We start from the raw sequence: 21,409 nt of genomic DNA, 5'->3' as shown, positions 1-21,409 counted from the left end.
TGGGGCCCATAGCACCAGAGTCAGTTTAAGGATTTGCAAGGCCCTAGAAGAGTACCATTTCAGTGAGAGTAACCAGACTGGGGGCAGAGGGACCTCACACAATGGAAAGGGGTGTCACTCCAAGTGCCCTTAAAGAGGGAAAAGGGGGGATGAGAGAAGCCATGGCCCTGAAGTCTCTGGAAATGTGGTGCCCATAGCACATGCTACATGGATAAACTGGCTTTGGCTTTCCACTCACAGTAATCTTTCTCCAAGGACTCTGGCTTGGATATAATGGAGCGTGTTTTGTCAAAGCAAGGTTTTCCATTTTATCCTTTTATAGAAATTTTGCATTGGAGCCAAACGTCTGAATTTGCTCACAGAACGCTAAAATTTCTGATAGCATTATTTTGATTTTTGAGACTGATTATGCAAATTTGTAAAGCTGTTCTGGGTGTAAACTGCACGGAACTTTTATTCCAATCCCAGGTTGTTTCAGTCCCTGCCGTCTACACAGAATGCCATTTCCATTTTGATTTTGGGCAATTTAAATTTTCCTTCTGCAACAAGAAGGATTGATGCAGAGTCACCCTACCTTTATTGTGAGATATTTTAGAGTGCTTTTAAACCTCAATATTTTAAGATTTGGTTTGAGAAAGCAGGCTGTTTTGAATCTTGGCTCTGCTTCATTGTAGAGAACCCCTGATTGGCCAAAGCAGCTCATGTGACAAACTTGCCTTAAAGGAGAAAACCCCTAATTTCTCTCAACTTCTGTCAGTCTTGGATTTTTTTCTCCCTCCTCTGCCTTCTTCAATCCTCTCCCCCCCTTTCAAGAAAAGAAAGAATGAGGCTGTGCATGGCTCCCTCCCCCCTTCTGAACTACCCTAACCACGTGCAGAACACTTTTCTGTTTCAATGGGGGGGGGGGAGAGGAAGACCCAAGTTCAAATCAATCTGAATTCAACAGGATTGACAATGTAATAAACAAAGTAAGTGCAAGACACTGCCCTAGTTTAACAGAATGGTAGAAACTTGTCTAGAACAAACAACATACAAATGGAAAGACAAGCAGTTCTTGATACACTTTAATAAAGTTTATATCCAGAATATCTCTATGCAGTAGCCAATATCACCATATTCAAGCCTCTAAGACACATAGCACAGAAGAGTTTGTTTGCTACCACAACAGCCATATCTGATTGTCACATGTAAGTGCTTTTTCCAAGCTCATAAAAAACAGGAAAAGACAGGTACTAATTCTATAAGCACACTAAACCAATTTGTGTAAACAATATTTGTTAAAACAGTTTATTATTCAGAGCACTACATTTATATTCAAATGGGGAAAGAAAATCGACATTTTCAGTGAGATTCAAACCTTGATGTTAATTATGTTCTAGGCATTAAACATTTTCTTATTAAACCAGATAGAAGACTTTCTAGATTACTTTTAATAGTTAACAGAAGCACTTGTTTTGATAGGAGAAACAAAATTAAATGAAAACGTTGGCCACAAAACATTTCACAATATAGCCAGCTGTTGCAACTTTTTCTTAGCATATGCACATGTCAGGTCTTGTCCATCAAAGTGATATTACGAATTTTTCTGTGGGATTTTGATTACGACAGTCTTCACTTCAGTATATTCATGAATCCCATGTTCTCCCCTTGAAAAAATACAGTGAAGAAATGGTAAGAATAGCCCTCACAACATAATTTATTTCTGAAGCTCATTCCAGTTCATTGAGTATGTGGTCAGTGTTCTGTTTTACGCAGTTGCCAGGAGGGGAATGGGTAACAATCATACAGTTACATGCAACCCTTTCTACATTCACAGTGACCATTGCTTCTGGAAATGTACAAAACTACCATAACCATCAGGTCTTGAAGAAGTCACTCTAGTGCACATGATTTTTTGTTCCTAGCTAAAATGCTGTTTGTTTGCCACAGTAACAGGAAAATATATCTTGCATATCCAACAGTCAACTTTGGGAGAAAATATCCTTATAATTTCTGGCAAAATGCTCCAAGAATACCATGTTTTGAAGTGAGTTTACATGATCATTCTGTACATGGCCTATTATGCACTGCCTCCGAAACAGCGATTTCGGGTCACATGGAAAAAGCGGAGGGGGAAGACGCGAAGCAAACTGCTTATGCACAGGATGGGACGTAACGGCGGCAAAACCCAGAGTAACCGATTATGCATGCGGCAATTCCGGCGCCGCTTCTAGTCACACCCTGGTCGCCTGGAAGCTCCGCTTTCTTCTGCGTTTCGCTAACACGGCTTTTTCGGCGGCATGCACCAAATGTGACCAGTTTTTCGGCGGCTGGTTGCAGCCGGCGCCGTGCATTATCGGTGATTTTAGGCGACGCCATTCCACCCCGAACCTTCCTCTCCGTGCATAATGGGCCCATGAAATTACATTTGGATGTCCCCACAACTGTAATATAGCTGAAATTTGAAGTGAATAAAGATGACCTCTTTCCTAATAAGAAAACTGTAGTGATGTTAAAACTGATCACGTGAACTCACTCTTAAAATTGCATGAATTCCATACAATTGAAAACATCTTGATCTCCCCATCCCATGACTTTACTTACAGTTCTCGGCCATTGCCTGACATTTTGAACCCTCCGAAAGGACACTGAGCAGTCATTGCACTATAACAGTTAACCCTGATGAGGCAGTAAAAGAGAAATACATTACTTTATGTGTCAACAAGATTTCTGGGTAATTATACACTGTGTACAGAATTCTGAAATCTAAGAAAAAAGTGCAGCTGGACCTTATGGTATTGTCTCATAGATCTCTTATTTGTCTTGCTATAGACTCTTTTTTATGTCAACAATAAAATAAGAACAACTGTTGAATATATGAGACAATTCTTTTCTGTATCTCTGTGTAGCATAGGCAACTACAGGAAAACCAAGTTCCCTATTACATGAAAAGGATTAGGATACTGTTTAGTTTGTTTATGGACTAGAGGCTGACAACTTTGGACTGAGATCTCTATTAGATTAAGTAAATTCCCAAGATGATATTGGGTACATACATTATTTACTTTCAACTGCCACCTGTGAAAATGGTAATGGTTCTATGTCATTAACACTTATAGAGAGGGTGACAGATGTAAAAGTTGGACTACCAGACTTATGCAGACTTATATATTCATTGCATAACAAGGGAAAGAAAGTGTCTGGTTAAAAAAAAGAACAAAAAGAGGAACAGTAGAAACCAGAAAAGGTCAGTGCAGTAAGGAAAGCAAAGCACATGAGACTGTATAGAATAGAAGAACAAGAAAGTAAGAAATAGTGTTCTGGAAGGAAGGTAAAATCAGACCGATTCAACACTAGCAAAAAGACCAGGCCAGCACTCATATGGCAGCGGGCCTAATCCCTGATTCCACATGTTGTCAGCACTGGCCTAGCCCTTTCCAGGGCCTGGCATGCTTTAGTCCCTCTGTTGCCCCGTGGTGAGGAAATGCAGATATTTCCACATTCCCTTTTCTGCTGCAGGTACCAACGGGCCTATCCCAGAGCAAGACATTGTGGAAGGGGAAGAGTCAGGCCTTTCAGCCCGGCTTCCCCTTCCACCCAAAGCATCCTAAAAGGGACCAAAAACACCCCTGTTGGCTCCATGGTACTTTGCGCTCACACAGAGCCAAATAGGGCTTTTAAGAAAAATTTCCACAAAGGTGGGATTGTGGAGGCAGAAATCCAGGATGGACAGCCCCATCACACACTCCCAAGCAGTGGCCCAGCTTGGTTGCTGCCATGCAATATCAGTGTCAGTGTCATTTTCTAATTCTTTCAGATACTACCATAATGATTGTGCCTGTTTGTGATCCAGTTTCCTGAAGCATGGTTGTACGTTGGTCTGTTCCCAATTCACCACTGACCCCAAGGAATGTCCCATCTTGGGAATGCTGGGTTACAGAAGTCCATACGAAAAACATCTTGAACAAATTTTTATGTCTCCAATTTCAATGTGTACATAATGTTCTTGCTTCTGTCCTGCAGGCCTAACAGAACTAATGAATTAAAATGTACTAAAGGTAATCTGTCAAGGCAATCTGCCTACAGATCAAAGCGAAAAACCTCTTGTGAATGGAGGATTCCACATGGCAATGCTCTATTGAACCAGCAGTGAAAAGGGTACTTACCATACGGTTCCAGCCTGAAGAGCAGTTGTAAATGTCAGAGCTTTATCAATGTCTTTGGTGAACACAGCTGCTGCTAAGCCATAGTGAGTATTGTTTGCTCTTTTAATAACTTCATCTATAGTTTTGAACTTCATGATTTGCTGAACTGGTCCAAATATCTGTTTCCAACCAAAACAAGTGATAAATAACTGGGAAAATTGAAGATGTTTTTTTAAAAAGGAAGCCTGGAATATTATCTACAATGATGGTCTCCAGACAGAAAAATCTCAAGATATTTTAATGTGCAACAAAATCAGTGACTCTGAAAATCCAGCAATGGATCTTCTCAGAGACAGCTACTCTTCTCTTACCTCACCATGTGCAGAAGATCTGGACTGTGCTTTATTTAAATATGGACTCTCCCTGACTAGAACTCAGGGATTCCATGTAGTGCATCTTGTTGAGGTAGGGAGATGTCTAAACTTCCAATTTAAATTACAATACAGACAGCTCGTAAACAGAAGAAGACAAATGCTGCATGTTGCTTTATCTTTCTGCTTTTACATGACACAAATAAAAGCTCCAGGGAAAGCTCCAGTGCTTGGCCTGTACTTGGTGTCTTAGTGATGCTTCCAGATTCCCCCACCCACCACAAACTGCAACTAGACTGAAAGATTCAGTTCCCTTGGCTTTTGGAGGAGTACTAGTACATTGGCTTGCTGCCATTCTACCTTTGGTACTTCCAGAACCTGTGAAGAACACTGCTTGGTCATCCAAAGCTTTCTGTTTCTTTCATTGTTCAAGGTCCCCCCCCCACCCTCTTCATCTAACCCATGAACATGAATGATCATTCACAATTAAAAAAAATACTTTTTGAGCATGTGATTTACACTGATCACATTAATGGTTCATTTACTGCTAGGGTTCATCTAGAGTGCTACTTCATTATGGGTTCCCGGTCACTACTAGCATGCAATAACAAGTGAGCCAGAGCTTCAAATGGAGAACTTAGTACAATTTAGCAACTCTTTTAGAATGTGCTTTTCTTTTCTTTTTTTAAAGGATGTGCATATATGCACAGTGGGAAATCTGATAAGAAATGTGATTTGACTTTGAACATTAATTTATGTGCACAACTGTGCCAGTAGAAGCTGTGTGATGTTTTAATGCTTGCTGGAGTTTGGAAATAATGCTGAGAATGCCAACAAATTAAGAATGGAGACCTTGAGAAGGACTAGCAAGTCTGTCAGTTGAAAGATATATTAACATGGAATTTGCAAAAGAATGTGGATGTGACTATGCACTCCATTGTACTCTGAAAAGAATTCTGCAGTGGTCTAGTGTGTACAACTGCTCATGTGTATCTGAAAGGCAGCAAAAAAACAAAACAAAACCCTACAATAGAAGAAACCAAAAACTGGGACAATGACAAAAACTGCACATACAAATTCCGAAATTGTATAATAAATATTTCTGTAATTAATGAGGAGACAGATTAAGTTGAACACCAAGCACAGCCAATACATGGAAGTCCTACACAGTAGAAAAGAATCCATCCATTCCTATGGGCGTGGGCCACATAGTGTTGTTCTGATGACATTAAATAGCAGCACGTATCCCAATTCTATGCACTGCTGCACTAAAAAAAAAAAAACTTCTCATGGGTTTTTGAAAACATGGATTGAAGCTCACTGTAGAAAATGCCTTCTATCTGGCACATTCCATGTGTATGATCCGAACTATGACAAGTATCTTAAACACTAGCTTTGTCTACAGGTGAATAAACAGGGGTGGTATGTATGTGAAACAAGGGTGTACTTTTTAATCTATTTCATGTACTTTTTAATCTTGTTTGACTATGTGTATATTCTGTTTTCTACAACATTGACTGGAAACACAGAATGTTCCAAACTAGATTACCTCCTCTTTGGCAATGCGCATGTCATCTGAAACATCCGAGAACACAGTCGGCTGGATGAAGAAGCCCTTTTCTCCCCAGGGGCCTCCTCCGCATTCCAGTTTGGCTCCTTCCTTTTTCCCACTCTCAATCAGTGCGAGAATTCGATCAAACTGCTCCTTATCAATCTACACAGAAAATATTGTACTGATAAAGACACTCTCCCCCAGAACACTCGCTTGGCCTCAAACATTAACAAAACAGAAACAACATCTTCATCAGCTGGACATGAAACAACAGGAGAGAACTAAATTGCCTTTAAGATGTTGGATGGGGGCCAGTTTTTCCCATAAAGTTCAGTAATTAGAAATGTTAAACACAGAAGGAAAAAAACAATGCAGTGCCATATAAAGTTGCATTGTTTTCATGGACCAAGACTTTCTTAAATTCCCTTTCCTCAGAATATTAATTCCTTTCAAAGAGTTTGGGATTAATTGGTCAGTTAGGTTTCGAGGTACACCTTGAGTATTTGTTTTCTGACTTCTTCCTAAATAACTACTTTTCAAGGCCATCCTACAACCAATTACCTTGGCTTCAGTCAACTGCTCATTAACTGAGTTGAAGACTATATGCAAGACCATTAAAAGCATCATGGATACTTTAGACTGATCCTGCATTGAGCAGGGGATTGGACTAGATGTCCTGTATGACCCCTTCTAGCTCTATGATTATCAAACTGTACACAAAAGGTACACTTTAGTTTATATAATATCTTTACATAGAACATTTCCTGCATTGATGGGAAAAGAGGAAATAAAAGTTGGAACCCTAGAATTTTCTGTGAGTTGTTTCACTTGTAAAATTATGGCTTTTTGTGTGTACTTGCAGATTATAGAAAATATTTCCAAAGCTAAGTGATGGATGTTGTCCATTTTTTAAAGTTTAATTTCAAGCACTACTAAGATGAAATATCATGGCTCTTACAAAGATGCTGTAGGTAACACTAAAATGTAAGACCAGCTCCATGTGGCGAGGGCAGGATGTTTCAAAGCTGCTCACTACATTGCTGGCATAGTATTTTCATGGTAGAACTATGAAACCACATCCTTGTAACCCACTAGAAAAGTCTCAGAGGGTAGTGCTGTGTGGTGGTAAACCAAATGTTTTGGGCATGCAGGGGAAGTGTTGACCTTGCAGTGGTGGGGAGAAGCAACAAGGTTAGGCACAGCCATGATAGAAGAAGGGAGACCACCTTCACAAGACCTTTACGTACAGGCTGTGTCAGGGGAAGGGTATATAGGGGTTGTGGACATTCCCACCTTTGATCATCAGTATGGGAGACACCACATCAGAGGATGAAATATTAGGGCAATCAGTTAAGGTTCAAGGAGAATTGTGTTTTTCTGTATCTGTGACTAATAGCCTTGAACTAAAATGTTAAAGTTGAAAGTTACCTGCGGACCCTGATGTACCCCAGGACTCAGAGGATTTCCTAGGATATTTTTCTTAGCTCTTGCAACACTCCTGCGCACAAACTCTTCATATATTGGCTCTTCCACAAAAATCCTAGACCCAGCGATGCAACACTGACCTTGATGGTAGAACAGGCCAATGTGTGCAAACTCCACTGCACTGTCCACTGCAAAGACACATGCACATAGTGATGCCTGTAGTCATACAAGTGGCTTTTATGTCAGGTCTATAATAACACTGCAAAATTCAGGTGGGTAGCCATGTTGGTCTGAAGTAGCAGAACAAAACTTTAGCCCAATAGCACCTTTAAGACCAATAAAGTTTTATTTGAGATGTGAGCTTTTGTGTGACAAAGTGGTGCCATGATCTCAATTTTGTTTTGGATGTGTATGCGTAAAATGCTGCCCAGTCACAGGTGACTTATGGGGTTTCCAAAGCAAGAGACATTCAGAAATGGTCTGCCCTGGAATTCTTTAGTGGTTTCTCATCCAAGCAGTATCCAGGACTTATCTTGCTTAACATCCAAGTTCCAATAAGATTAGGCTAGCCTGGGCCATCTAGGTGAGGACTGCTTTAGGCAGACCACCCCAGTGCTAAGGTTCTGCTAAACAGATTAATGTGACTGCCTTTCACAAGAAACCCAAGAGAAATTTGTCACTCACAATCAGCATCTGCAAATATGATATTAGGGCTTTTCCCTCCAAGTTCCAGGGTGACTCTCTTCAGATTACTTTTTCCAGCAGCTTCTTTGATCTTTTGGCCAACCTGAAAGAGAACACTAATTAAATAACTGGAAAATGTAATCTAGACCCAGGCACTGCTTTTTGAGAGGTTATCACTGAGCATCATGAGCCAACAGCTGCATAACAAGGAAGTGTATTTTAGAGGTAGAGTTCACTGGCAGATCTCCTCCTAGGATTCCTCACAGAATTGCTCAATAATTCTTATCATAAAGCGGGTGATTCTGGCCCAGACATTGGTCAAAGCCTTTGCCTTGCAGGGGGCAATAGACGCACCTTATATACTTTTGGCATGAAAATGGCCACAGCCGATTTTATTCCCTTGAGGGTGGCGTAGCATGGAAGCGGATATTGCCTTCTTGTGGTCATCTGACCCCAAGGCAGTCCCAAACATTAGCAGGTCCCTCAACGGGTGATGCTGGCTGACATGCCTGTTCCCCGAATGTTGACCTGCTAGCCTGCGGGAGGTGATATCCCAAATGCGAACCCGCTGGGCATTTTGCCTCTGATGGGTTTCGCCTGTCATCCGGAAATGCGAGCCCTTCAACTGGCTCTGCATCCACACGGCCCCTGACGGGGGTCCCCATTAGACCGGTAGGCCAGCACGCAAGCTTGGCCCCCATCAAAATTCCACTTCCAGCATACCATCCGCCGGCTGTGACATTCTAACAATTTTATATAACTCTCAAAACTCCAAATTCCCAACATACAGGGAGGGAGGGTGGGTGCCGCTTCAGCCGCCGAGGAGGAAAAGAGGCCGGGCCCGCCACACAATGCTCCTTTCAAGGAGCTCCAGCCCGGCCCTTCCCCTCTCCGCCGGCACCGTCGTGCTGCCCCTAAAGGGAGGCTGGGAAATGTAGTCCCCAGCTCTCCCGGCAGCATTCTTCTCCGGGGCGTCAGCCCCCACCGCGGCAATTAGCCCCCTCGCTGAAAACTCAGGTGCTCTTGTCCCCTACTGGTGTCACAAAAGACTGTCAGAAGCTGTTCCGAGCCCTTCTTCACTCACATAGCAGTGTAGAGTGAACAGTAACTTCAAATGAAATTTTTGCCATCAATGTTCTGGAAAGTGTTGCTATGATTTAGGATCAATTTTATCTCCCTGGATTTTTGTTTTGTGTGGAGGACTATTCCTTCAATTCAAACACTGTATAAACATGTTTAAATTCATTATAACAATGAACAAATCATTACACTGACATTGTTTAAAAAGCTCAGTGCCAGAAAAAGTCAACATAGATACACAAAGCAAGTTAGGCATTCAATCATTGCCCAAAATCAGACCTGTAGGGATTTTCTGTTTACAGTTATTGGCAATGTTAGGGAAATACCTCAGTAGAGCCAGTGAATGCCACTTTGTCTACATCCATGTGATGGGAAATGGCTGCTCCAGCAGTGGGTCCATATCCTGGCACAATGTTCACAACACCGGGTGGGAATCCTGCCTGAGTTTTACAGGGGAAAAGAACCATTTAGATTTTTCATCACAAAAAGTAATACTCATGGAATTTGTTCTGCTTCACATTTTCCTCTAACTAGGAGGTAGAGTGAATCTGTTGGATCATTTGCATCCTGGGAAATTCACCCCCCCCCATTACTCCATGTCTCTCATGCCCCACCCAGGAGAACCCACCTCACAGTGTGAAAACCACGGGAACACAGGATAGCTGTAATTATACACGGTTTATGTATGTGGTCAAGCCCTCATCCATCCTAAGGGCTCAGACTCTAAAAACCAACTAAAGTCCATAATGATATTGTTTCACCCACACTGGTCTTAAGGATTAATTCACAGACAATCTGTCTTTTGTGCAGAACTGTCATTGCTTTATCTAGGCCACCAGGAATAAATAAGATAGTGCCATGACAAAAAATAATGTAGAGAAATTTTAATAAAATCTTGTGGTGTCTTAAAGGGAAACAGATTTACTGTAGTATAAGTTCTTAAAGCCTGGAGTCCATTTCTGTGGATGCAAAATGAAACAGCTCCAGTCCTTCAAAGTTCGTATCACAATAAATATGCTAATCTTTAAGCTATCACAGAACTCTTAGCTCCCTCTCTGGAAGCAATTTTAAAGGTATTAATCCCCAGAAATCATTGCCAATGTCACTCCTAGCAGCATTTAATCTTGATTTCTAAACATCTAATTGCATATAGCAATTGCCTATTTTCTCATTTCTGATGAGTCACTGTTGTTGAGGCAAGAAAAGAAAGATATGCTGAGTCACTTTTGCCAGCACCCTGCCAGACTACTGACCTCTTAATTATAACCAGCAGCCACATTCATTTGAGTTTACCTGATTTTGCGGTGCAAATGCACAGGTCAGAAGTTCAGGACACAATCCTATGAACTCTGAGGTACGCCCACTGAGCTCTACGGAGTATTTTCTATGTAATTGTGGGTAATTGTGCAGCCCTAATTGTTCACTCTTCTCCAGTGTAAGTGCTGTTCTGGTGAAATTCTTAGGTTTCTATTCAGCTCAAAAGCCCCATAAGATTCTTGAACAAACTGCCAAAAAAAGGCAAGCCCAACAGAATGGCTAAAAACGACTGAAGCCATAAAGTCGTTGCCATCTTTACTTGGAAGTAAGGCCTGGTCTACATATGCAGGAGGTAGAGCTGCCAGCTCCATGTTTGGAAATCCCTGGAGATTTGAGGGCAGAGCCTGGGTAACTGTGGTTTAGGGAAGGGAGAGACCATGATTGGGTATAATGCCATGCAGTCCACCTTCCAAAGCAGCCATTTTCACCACTAGGAGTGGAATAAAAGTGTTAAACACATAAAAAGTAACGTATGTGGTCTGGAGACCAGTTCCAGGAGATCTCCAGCCACCAACTAGAGTCTGGCAATTCTATAAGAGAATGAGATGGTAGAATTTTGGGGTGATATGAGTATATTGTACTACTTCAGAGGACAGGTGAGGTATCACGGTTCTTGGATGAACAAAAAAAAATTCAAGAATCTTCTTGCAGCCATACAGCAACAAAATTATTGAGGCATACATTTTCTTAAGCCAGAAAACACCGCCTCGGAATTTTTCCTCATATTTAAACTCCTTGTAGGTAAAAAAAATAGTTCTGTCCTTTCTTTCTGCTGTGCTAGTTTGCCATTCAGGGAAGATATTCTACACAGAGGATTAAAAATACCTAGAAAAAGATGTTTTTTATACCCTGCTTTTCTTTACCCAAAGGAATCTCAAAGTGGTTTACATTTCCTCTCCCCATAACAGACACCTCAGTAGGTAAAGTGTGACTGAGAGGGTTCTGGGAGAACTGTGACTGGCAGGCTTCATGTGGAGATGTGGGGAATCAAACCCTGTCCTTCATGTTAGAGTCTTTAATCACTGTACCACATGAGCTGCAGGCCTAAACATCCTTCTGCAGTTCCGTTTACACAAGTGGATCCATACATACATCTCATATACATACATTCTTTTGCACATATAGATCTATCCTAAATCTCATCTGCTTGAACAAGAATTAATTCAGAAAGGTGCTTAGGTTAGCAGGTGTATTTTATTCAGTGAGCCCTGAACATGCCATTTATCTCCAGTTAATGCCTAGTGCAAATATTTAAGAGAAGTTAAATTAAATTATCAGCTGCATCCCTCATTTCACTCATGTAAACACCCAAAGCCCCCACTATTACCAAACATTTTGCTTTTTTGCTTCCTTTTGATTCCAGAAGGCACTGATCCTTGCCAAGATATTCAGTTTACTAAGCTGCTAATGATTTGTTTTCTGAGCAATTTAGGCTGAAAAATATGTGAGCTTCTTGCCCTTGATTTGCTTCAGTGGTTTGCAGCACATTACAATTCCCCAAGACAAGGCGAGACATGCTGTGAGCTGTGCTGGCATAAAACAGATGACTGCCTGCAAGCAATGCTGAAGGAAACCTTCCCTCCCTCCTGCGTGGAAGAGCTTGATGGTAGCTTTGCTATGGCCACTCACCTCCTTAATGAGAGAGCCCATGTGAAGAGCAGTCAGAGGAGTCTGCTCGGCTGGTTTGACGACCACTGTGTTTCCACAAGCAAGAGCAGGGCCGATCTTCCAAATAAACATAACCAGTGGGAAGTTCCACTGAAAGAGCAGCATGAGAAAAGACAACATCACTGAGTGTTAACAAACCAGCATACCGTAGTCTTATTTCTCTCTATATTGTTTATATTCTTCAGCACTTGTGAATGAACTTGTGAATGTTTACAGTCAATAGGCAGCAATGAAACAGGCAATTGCATGCAGGGTGGTGCAACACCCTCCGTGACAGGTGTAAGGATTTGGTTAGCACAACACATGTGAACCAAAGCTGACATTTATCCCCTGGAGTCTGCCAACATGGAGCTTATATCTAGGATGGGCTGAGATGACAAAAGCTCTGCATGCTGTACAATCTGCACAGCTTTCCCACTCTGCCTGTGGTAACACCTCAGAAGAAGACACCTCAATTTTCTCACTCCTGTGTTCTTTTTCTATGAGCCAGTCTCAAATCCAGAAAATGAAACCATTTTCTCCAAACCTTGAAGCAAATTCCAATCTTAACTGAAAGTATGCTAACTGGACTGATATACACCTCTATTTCTAGCTCCCTTTGCTACGTAAAACTAGTTTACCACATCCTTTCCTCCAGATTATTTTTTTCAGATGTAACCCAAGCTCCTTTTTTGAGTGTTCTACATCTTTGGAGATGACTCGTGCATTGACTCTGTCTTCTCCCTTTCATAGGTCTCTCGAGGATGGAGGGTGCTATATGACAAGTCATGTGAAAGGTCTGTCGCCTGGCCATCCATTTTCAGCAGGCAGCATAAAAAATGTGACATTCCTTTCAACATTGCACAAAAAGCTTCAGCCTTGGTTAATATTTGGATGGCATACCACCAAGGAAGTCAGTTGCTAGAGGCGGGCAGGCAAACTACCTCTGAATGAGTCTTGACGGTAAACAACAACAATAGAATGAGACTTTTAGGAATTTAATGCAGTACAAACTGTCTTTTTTTCTTTCTAACCTATTTTCTGGTAATATGGATCAAGAAAAACTCTCCAGCTCCAATTATTCCCCATGTATCTCTCAAAACAATATAGAACAGAGGGTTATTTAAATAAGATAACCTTTTGTCCTTCATACAAATGGCTCTAACTTACAGGAACGATTTGGCCACAAACTCCAATAGGCTCACGTCTTGTAAATGTGAAATAATTTCCATCTACACAAGGAAACAAACAAAACAAATCAGTAGGGTACATCTAGTAGGGAAAAAACCCACACCTTTTTTGCTGAGTTTAGTCTGCATACTATTATTAATAAGATACGGTAGGAAGAAAAATCTAAATAGAAGATCCAATATTGACCAAGCAAACAAGTTGGTAAGGCACAGATGGCTTTGCTTTCAGCATTACAACACCAGTGCAGGAGGGGGACATTTCAGGAGGCTCAGCTTACTGTATTACACTGCTACGCTGGTTTGGAAAAGTGAATGTACTGAAATGCCTACCTCTTCTCAGGGCTTTTCAAAAGGAACTGCAGTACATAAGTATAATTTGAGCACCCTACAGTGCCACATTTTCTTTGTGCATGCAGACATGCTTTGTTGTTTAATGTCACATTCCATGACATTTATGGTGAATCCTAAGCAGAGTTACACCCTTCTAAGTCCAGAGGTCAATAGGCTTAGAAGGGAGTGACTCTGCTTAGGACTGCACTATTAGAAGACCTGGGTGGGAAAAATCCTTAGAATCACTTGCTGGTAAACTTACACCCAACTCACATTTCCATTTAGGTAACTGATTTAGGAATGCCCCCCTCCCAAAAGCTAATTTATTTAGCTGCAGGATTAAAAAAAATTACATCAGATCAACACAGCACTCATAAACTTCTGGATGACTCACCCATGGGAATGGTTTGTCCTTGGACTTTATCAGCCCAGCCTGCACAGTAGCGTAAAGTATTGATGCAGCCACCCAAGTCCATTAGGTAGGAGTTAGCAAAAAGCTTTCCCCCATTAAGGCTCTCCATTGTCTAGGACAAAAGAAATAAATCAATAAAAAGAGCAAAATAATAACTATATTAAACAGACCATCATAGTTCTACACTGGAACGAAGATGAACTAAGTACGACTTCACCAGTGACTTTGACAGAACCCAGAACAAAATACCTGGGAAAATAGCTATGGCACACTCTGCCTACCTTCACCACACAAAGTCTTTCCCCAGTGCTCTTTCTATGTCTGAAACAGCAGGTGCTACAGGGGGTGCATGGAGAAGTGCCAATCAAATGAGTCTGCTATCTAATATGGATATATGAATTAATAACAAATCAACTAGCCATCCAACTGTGATCATGAAAGAAGAGGTCCATGAAGTAAAATAAACCCACAGCAATATCTTTTGGCACAACCTGTCAAGTTTGACTGCAGAGGAATTGCTTCATGGATTATGATCAAACGCTATTGACCGTAGCAAACATACTACTATTTTGGATCATGTTTTCTTAAAATACATGTTATCAAAATAACTGGGGGATAAAACTTGTCTTTTTGTAATAACAGAACAAAAAACAAAAACAAAACAAAAACCAAGCAAGGACTAGCTGAGCTTTTTATTACTGTATTTAAACTGCACAGCTGGGCTTCTCATCTCTCGTAGATTCCAGTGAGGATAATAGCCTGACTGTGCACAGGATTGTAGTCAAAGACTCTTAATCTGCTCTGTTCCAAAAATTTAGGGCAGCTAGCAAGAGCTGTTTTCAACAAACTAAAGAGAATAACCGTTCTATAAAAGTTCCTAATCACTTCAAATCAAAGAGTATTTGATTTAGATGATTGGCAGTAGATTCTGTTCATAAGATTGAGGCTCTTTATAGTCACTCTAGGTCTGATCCTAGCTTTCAGCTGAAGCCTCATAGTGTACCAGGTATCAAACAAGGCCAAGCTTGTGCGAGTGATACAGACTGAACATCCAGAAATTCACAAGTATCTGGGTTTTCCCAGGAAATGAGGTCACACCATCACTTATGTTACTCCTCTCCCCTAACCCTCACTTGTTACCATGCCTTAGAAAACCCTGGGCCTAGCTTATCCTGTGTCTCTTTAAAAGAAATGATTAACTAATGGACTGGAAAACCATGAGTCTCCTGATGATTTAGAAAGCTGGAAAACAGTTGTAAAGTGGCCACAAATTGTACAACTGAAAAATGCAGTAAAATATAATACTGCTAATCCTTATCCATGGTTCCTCTATATATTTGTGAAACAGCCTGGGGGGTGGAACATGTCCAGGTGTCCAAGTTGGAATAGGGCCAAGTTGGAATAGGGCTGCACACTGATTGGCCTTGCCCCTGCAGCTCCCTCCCTCCCTCCCTGGACTCTAGCCACTTTGCTCTCAGATGCCTCAGTGCCTGGAGCCAGCAGCAGGTAAGGGGAAAGGGCCCTGGGCAAAGAGTGATGGTGGAGGGCCTGCTAACCAGGGCCTCCCAGCCTGCTGACTACCTGCTAAGGAGCTCTGTCCTGGGCCTGCTAATGAGCTAGCTAGCCCCTGCCTGCCCCACTTGATCTGGCTGGGAGCTGTGGCCCACAGCCACCTTAAGCTGCCTGGCCAGGGGCCAGGGGAGGGGATCCTTTCAAGGCTCGTTCTTAGGAACAGGCTTTGAAGCTAGTATATATATAAGGTCAGTGACTGACTGTGTGCCGAATTCAAACATCAAAGTTTATGATCAGGTTACATTGGGGACCTACAGCAAGGCAACCAACCAACAAACCCTCTACACCAAACAAAAGGGATCACCAAAGTTTTAGATGGGACAGAGTTTTTTCCAGAATTACAAATTATCTAAAGGTTACAGAGATTAGTTCCCCTGGAGGAAATGGCAGTTTTGGAGGACAAATGATATACCATAGATTCTAGGAAAAACAGAAGTCCTAGAGTGACATCACAGTTGAGTTCTCATTCCTTTCCTTTCTAAACCATCTGCAAACACTGTGCTGTAAACCGTTCCCCAACCACTAACGGGGAGAAGGCAGTATAAAAGCAAAATTATAAATAAATAAATTTCCAGGAATTTCCCAAGCTAAGTCGGCAACCACTAGTTTCAATTTATGGAAAAGGGGAAGAAGTGCAGTAGATTATGTCGTTTCCTCCCTTATCGGCCATGCTTTCCCTCTTTCACGGCAACCTCTCTTCACCCCAGTGCCTAATGAGAACCATTACTGCTAATAGGACACTCAGGGACAGAAGATGTGGGTGGCTGAAGAGGATGCTCAAAGCCTGACATTCCCTGTTCAGTGATGTAGACGTTCAAGAGGACAAGGAAGAGTGCCAGTTCTCCTGCAGCACTGCCACTTCCTTGCATCCCACTCAAAGAAGCCTGAAGCTGATTAAAATAGTAGATAATTTGCCAAGAAGCACTGAAAAGGATTTTAATGTGCAGTGCTTGAAGTGGAGAACTACTTCCAGAACAAGAGAGGCTGGCTTTAGAAGAATCTTGATTAGTTTGGTATTTATGGATAAATAAATACATTCTAATCTAATTGTAGATTGGTTTTTGTTGGCTAAGTAGAGAGTTGAAAAGAAAGGAGTAACTCATCTAGTTATTCTTCCTCGTTTATTTTTGTTCTTCCATCCTGGGTAAATACACCTATATTATTGGGGAAAATGCCCAGCCCTGCCCTGTCTGGGAGATGTTAATCCCTGTCAGGTTGCAAGGCTAACTATTTTACAGTAGTCATCAAAATACTTAGACAACATAAAGGCATACTAAAGAGTTTTAAATGTAGTTTAATATTATACATTTGATTCCTAAGTGCTGGCAACAAACCCCATGGAAAGGCCCTGTTTTTATATTTCTTTAGGTGCATTTAGCTGTCTTCTGAACTAAACTGTTTTCAAGTCAGATGTGGCAGCAAGTCTTCTGTTCTTCATATTAGTATTTAAACCAACTATGAACACTTCTCATATCTTATTTTCTACAAACACAGTTTTGGATTGGTCTACTTGCAACAAAATATTGTTATAAATTGAATTTTATGGGGTTCATCAATGCTTGGATGAAGCCACAACCTGTGACAAAAGGGTGATTTTCTCAGTGACTGTAGTTCTCTTGTCAAGGGATGTTCAGCATCAGGAAACACTACTCATCAGGACATGGAAGAGGTGACCTTTCCTCCTAGCCAAAAAGAAGGGACAGATGTGTGTCCACATGTAAAGAAAAAGCAGTTTAAATTTAGGAAGTTTAGAGCGGGCTGATGCACTTTTGGGGTACGAGATCTCTGGATACCTGGTTTAAGATGATAGATCTGCTGCTTTGTAAAAGTGACTTCTAGGCCCATTCCGCGCCAGGATCAATGTGGCAAATTGGTTTCGGAAAGAGAAAGCAGAATTTTAAATAGTGGCTTTAAATACCTGCCTTTGCAGTGGAATCTAGTTGCGTTTCAATCATTTCCCACAGGTTTCCGGTCTCGGCAAAAATCGATAGAAAGGAAGCGATATTTGCCATGCTTTGTCCCGCCCCTGGCCGTCAATCAAATGAGCAGACAATGGGCGGTTGTTACCATGCTCCCTTTGCCTTTAAGAACATGTTTTTTTAAAAAAAGAAAAACACACGTTGCAACGAATATGCCTTGATTCCTTGATTCCTTGCTTCCTCCTAACATAGAGACCCATCTAGCTGGCAGCTGGTGTGTGAGCTGCCGTTTCATCGTTGCCACACTCCCCCGAGTGAAAAAAAAATCCCCCCCCACGCAGTTTTCGGTGAAAATAAAGGGAACTTGCAAACGGGGCTGTGTTGTCCTTGGTGACTTAAAGCAGCTCTGTGGAGGGACTGCAGCCGGAGAAGCCTCGCTGGGTGAATGAAGGCTTGCCAGTTTGTTGCTCTCTGCTTGCTCCGAGAAAAAAAAATGGCAATCGCTTTGCCGGAAGATCAGAGGAGAGAGCCAGGGGGAGGGACATTGCTGAAACCGCAACAATGGTAACGCACAGAACCTTTTCGCTAGTGTTGCAGATTGGTTGCAAGAGTGTAGCGCTTTCCAGATGGTGAATCCACTTTCTGGGATTTCCCTAGAAGCACTACAATGAAGCGCTTCTAGCGGGACTGTTTCAGGAGTGTGGCAGATTGTGTACGACGTTGTGCATAACTGCATTTTAGTAGAGATTACAATTTGCCACACTCCTGCTACATTAAACCTGTGCGGAATGGGCCCTATTCTCCACCTGTGCTCTACTTGTAAATAAAGATAATACTAGAAAATGACCACAGTCTCCAGCTGTCTCCTGCAAAGGAAATCAACACTGATAAGCCTTACCTCTGGATCTTCAGTCCATTAGCAAAAGTGAGAAGTGCACAGCAATAATGATACTGTGTCTTTGGAAGCAGAAATCAAATAGGTGCCATTGACATTCACATTTGGTTCAGAAGCCAAATCTGCTTTGCCAACCTTTATGTCCAAAGTCACTGTGAGGTTCATGTGAGTAGTCTCCTTTCACAGGTTTCCCCCCACAATAGCACAATATGAAGAAGCCAGTAAAGTGTACTAGCTAAGATGCTGGACAAGGAAGAAGAGGCAAGTGGCTTAAAATGCAGCAATATTTTCTACTTACAGCTAAGAGGAGCCGCTCCCTTTCAATCAAATCAGCTAGTTTGTGCAACAATCTTCCCCTTTCAGAAGCATCCATTGTTCGCCAGCATGACCCAAGCTCAAAGGCTTTTCTTGCAGCTTTAACCGCTTTATCAACATCCTCCTAAACATAAAATCTGTGTCAAGTAAATATTTTAGCGCAAGTTTATTTGAACCACATCACTTGTTCCCAAAAATTCTAGGGTTAAAAGCATTTTACCATCCCATCTCTCAGTCTACACTTCCTACACAGCTGCAGTACTTTTTAGCTATTGTTGGCAGTACATCCATCCTTCTTTTTACTGTCAAGGTATCTAGTAGGACCCAGCGCTGCCAGACTAATCTTATTTGAATGTATAGGGCAATTATGTATCGGCTGAAAACAAGAGACACATTCTTTGATCTCATTGAATAGGCTGGCATTAGTAATTCTATACCACTTAAGAGACTTGTCTGCGACAGAGCTAGAGCTGTTGTCACACAGAGCTAACATGAAATCAAATGAGCATAAGAAAAATCCGCTGTTCAAGCCCCATGATACTAGATTCAATGCAGTAGTCTATACTAGGAAGCACTATTTTCAAGTCAGGTTTACCATGGATTTAAAAAACATTTGCAGGAAATGTACTTTTTATTCTCTTTATTAAATAAACGTCATCTTGCTACATTATTTACTGGCGACCTTTAGATTTATCTAGTGGAACAAACAATCTAATTGAAAGGATACTGTTTTCTATTCCCTTGTACGACTCTGATTAGACAATCTCTTTATTTTCTAAGCGTGCACAAACAAATGCAACTTAAAGGCCATATTAAATCCTTTGTGAGTTTTATCGTTTGCACAGATTCAAGTCCAACGTCTTGCAGCTAAATAGCTGTGTAATATTGAGTTTGCAATTCTTAGTATAATTTGTAGGATTTATACATTTTGGTGGACTATTTGCTTAACATCGCTAATTAGTTGAGAATGGTTTGAAAAACTGACAAGTAAAAAAGCTATTTGTGGCCAGGGAAAAACATAAACCGTCTACCTTGTCTCCTTCTTCCACATCACAAATTTTCTCTCCAGTTGCAGGGTTAATAACTGGGAATCTTTTGCCACTCACAGAGTCATGCCATTCATTGTTTATAAATATCTGTAAAGAAAAATAAGACAGAAGAAATAAGTGTGACAATCATTTATTCAATTTGTATCATTTTCCTCAGAAAACATCTTTTCCAAATGAAAATCGTCCTGCCTCTGCAATAGGCTAGCTCGCCCCCTCATCACGGCAAAGAAAATGATACTAAACAACAATATGACAGTCTAAAGTCTTGTTTTAACACAGAGTACAAAAATAGGGACAGTATACTACAGTAGCGATCCCCAATCTATGGGCTGCGGACCACATGTGGTCCTTTGACTAATTGGAGGTGGGCCCCAAAGGACAACTTCTCTCCCCCCCCGGCCCTTTACTTCCTCCCCCCCAGCCCTTTACAACACACTTCATTGTTGTGGCGTGTCTGTATCTTATTTTGAAGGGATGTTTAAACATTACCATAGCGATCAGAGAGCGCTAAGCCAGTGGTTGAGAGTAGAGGAGTAAACTACCCCCCCCACACACCGGGCCTCAGTAAAAGGCATTGAGTGGTCCCCGGTGAGTGGTCCCCGGCGTTGAGTGGTCTCTGGTGATAAAAAGGTTGGGGACCACTGTACTACAGCATCCCACAGGAAAACAAAAATAGAATTCCTGATTTCCCCCCTTGCTCATGTAGAGTTTCATTAAAAATAAAGCCCTTATAATCTAATGTACATATACCAATGAAGTATAAAAGGAAAGCAGTCACCACTCTCTTTCTCTAACAGAATCCCCTGTATAAACTTTTGGGTGGTAAAAAGAGATTCTTCCACCTATTTGCACCAGAGGAAGAGCTGACGGGATCAAATCCAAGAGCTGCCACGGTATTGCACAGCAGATGTAAATAATGTATTATGTTGGAAACTACTAAACCAATTTCCCACTGGATTTCATCCTTTATTTCCCAATTAACATCCATGGAATTCCTGATAGTGGCAGTGACTTCCATAATTGCTGTACTCTGCCTACCAAAGTTGCCTATTATATTACAAATGTATTACAAATGTACTACAAAGTAAAGTGTTATTTTTCTAAACTCCCCAAGCATAACTGCCTTTAAAAATAATCATAATCACAACATAATTTTAATGTTTTGTTATTTATTCAATGCCAAGGGTAAGACATTCAAAAGCAGTTTTAAAATTGCTGGGAAGTCTTTTACATATGCAGTTATAACCTTTAAGCAAACAGGTGTCCACAAATCCCCCTATATATATATAATAAACCCAGGGTCAAAAATGGGGGGTATAACTTTTTAAAGGGGGGGAGTTGTCTTGCATTGAGGGCTGCCTTCCTTTCAAGTAAATATGTTATCTTCTACATTGATTAAAAAAAACTTTATAGGGAAGCTGAGAGCCATGCCCAGATGTAAATTTTTAAAAAGCCCTAGGACTGAACCGTGATCCTATGCCCATGTTACTCTAAAAAGCAAATCAGGCATGAGTACATAGTACCTGG

The 21,409-nt window shown here is 41.3% G+C and overlaps 1 protein-coding gene across 3 annotated transcripts in view; it reads right to left on the bottom strand.

Annotated features, from left to right (window-relative positions):
- Window positions 1–1,051: 1,051 nt before the first annotated feature.
- The window catches only part of ALDH1A1 (aldehyde dehydrogenase 1 family member A1), a 46,497-nt gene continuing 26,139 nt past the window's right edge, over window positions 1,052–21,409 (bottom strand). For all 3 annotated transcript variants that reach the window (XM_077344791.1, XM_077344789.1, XM_077344790.1), the window contains exons 3-14: window positions 19,865–19,969; window positions 18,817–18,957; window positions 14,115–14,244; window positions 13,371–13,432; window positions 12,183–12,311; window positions 9,563–9,676; window positions 8,157–8,259; window positions 7,476–7,660; window positions 6,045–6,209; window positions 4,146–4,303; window positions 2,584–2,658; window positions 1,052–1,646 (exon numbers count right to left, since the gene is read on the bottom strand). In XM_077344791.1, the coding sequence (XP_077200906.1) occupies window positions 1,574–1,646; window positions 2,584–2,658; window positions 4,146–4,303; window positions 6,045–6,209; window positions 7,476–7,660; window positions 8,157–8,259; window positions 9,563–9,676; window positions 12,183–12,311; window positions 13,371–13,432; window positions 14,115–14,244; window positions 18,817–18,957; window positions 19,865–19,969 (1,440 nt within the window). In that variant the 3' untranslated portion in view covers window positions 1,052–1,573. The remainder of the gene's footprint in view (window positions 1,647–2,583; window positions 2,659–4,145; window positions 4,304–6,044; window positions 6,210–7,475; window positions 7,661–8,156; window positions 8,260–9,562; window positions 9,677–12,182; window positions 12,312–13,370; window positions 13,433–14,114; window positions 14,245–18,816; window positions 18,958–19,864; window positions 19,970–21,409) is intronic.

Source organism: Paroedura picta, chromosome 7 (assembly GCF_049243985.1).
Source record: "Paroedura picta isolate Pp20150507F chromosome 7, Ppicta_v3.0, whole genome shotgun sequence".
In the NCBI taxonomy this organism is placed as follows: domain Eukaryota; kingdom Metazoa; phylum Chordata; class Lepidosauria; order Squamata; family Gekkonidae; genus Paroedura; species Paroedura picta.
Note: the sequence above shows the minus strand (reverse complement) of the source record. Positions and strands in the feature narration are given on the sequence as shown.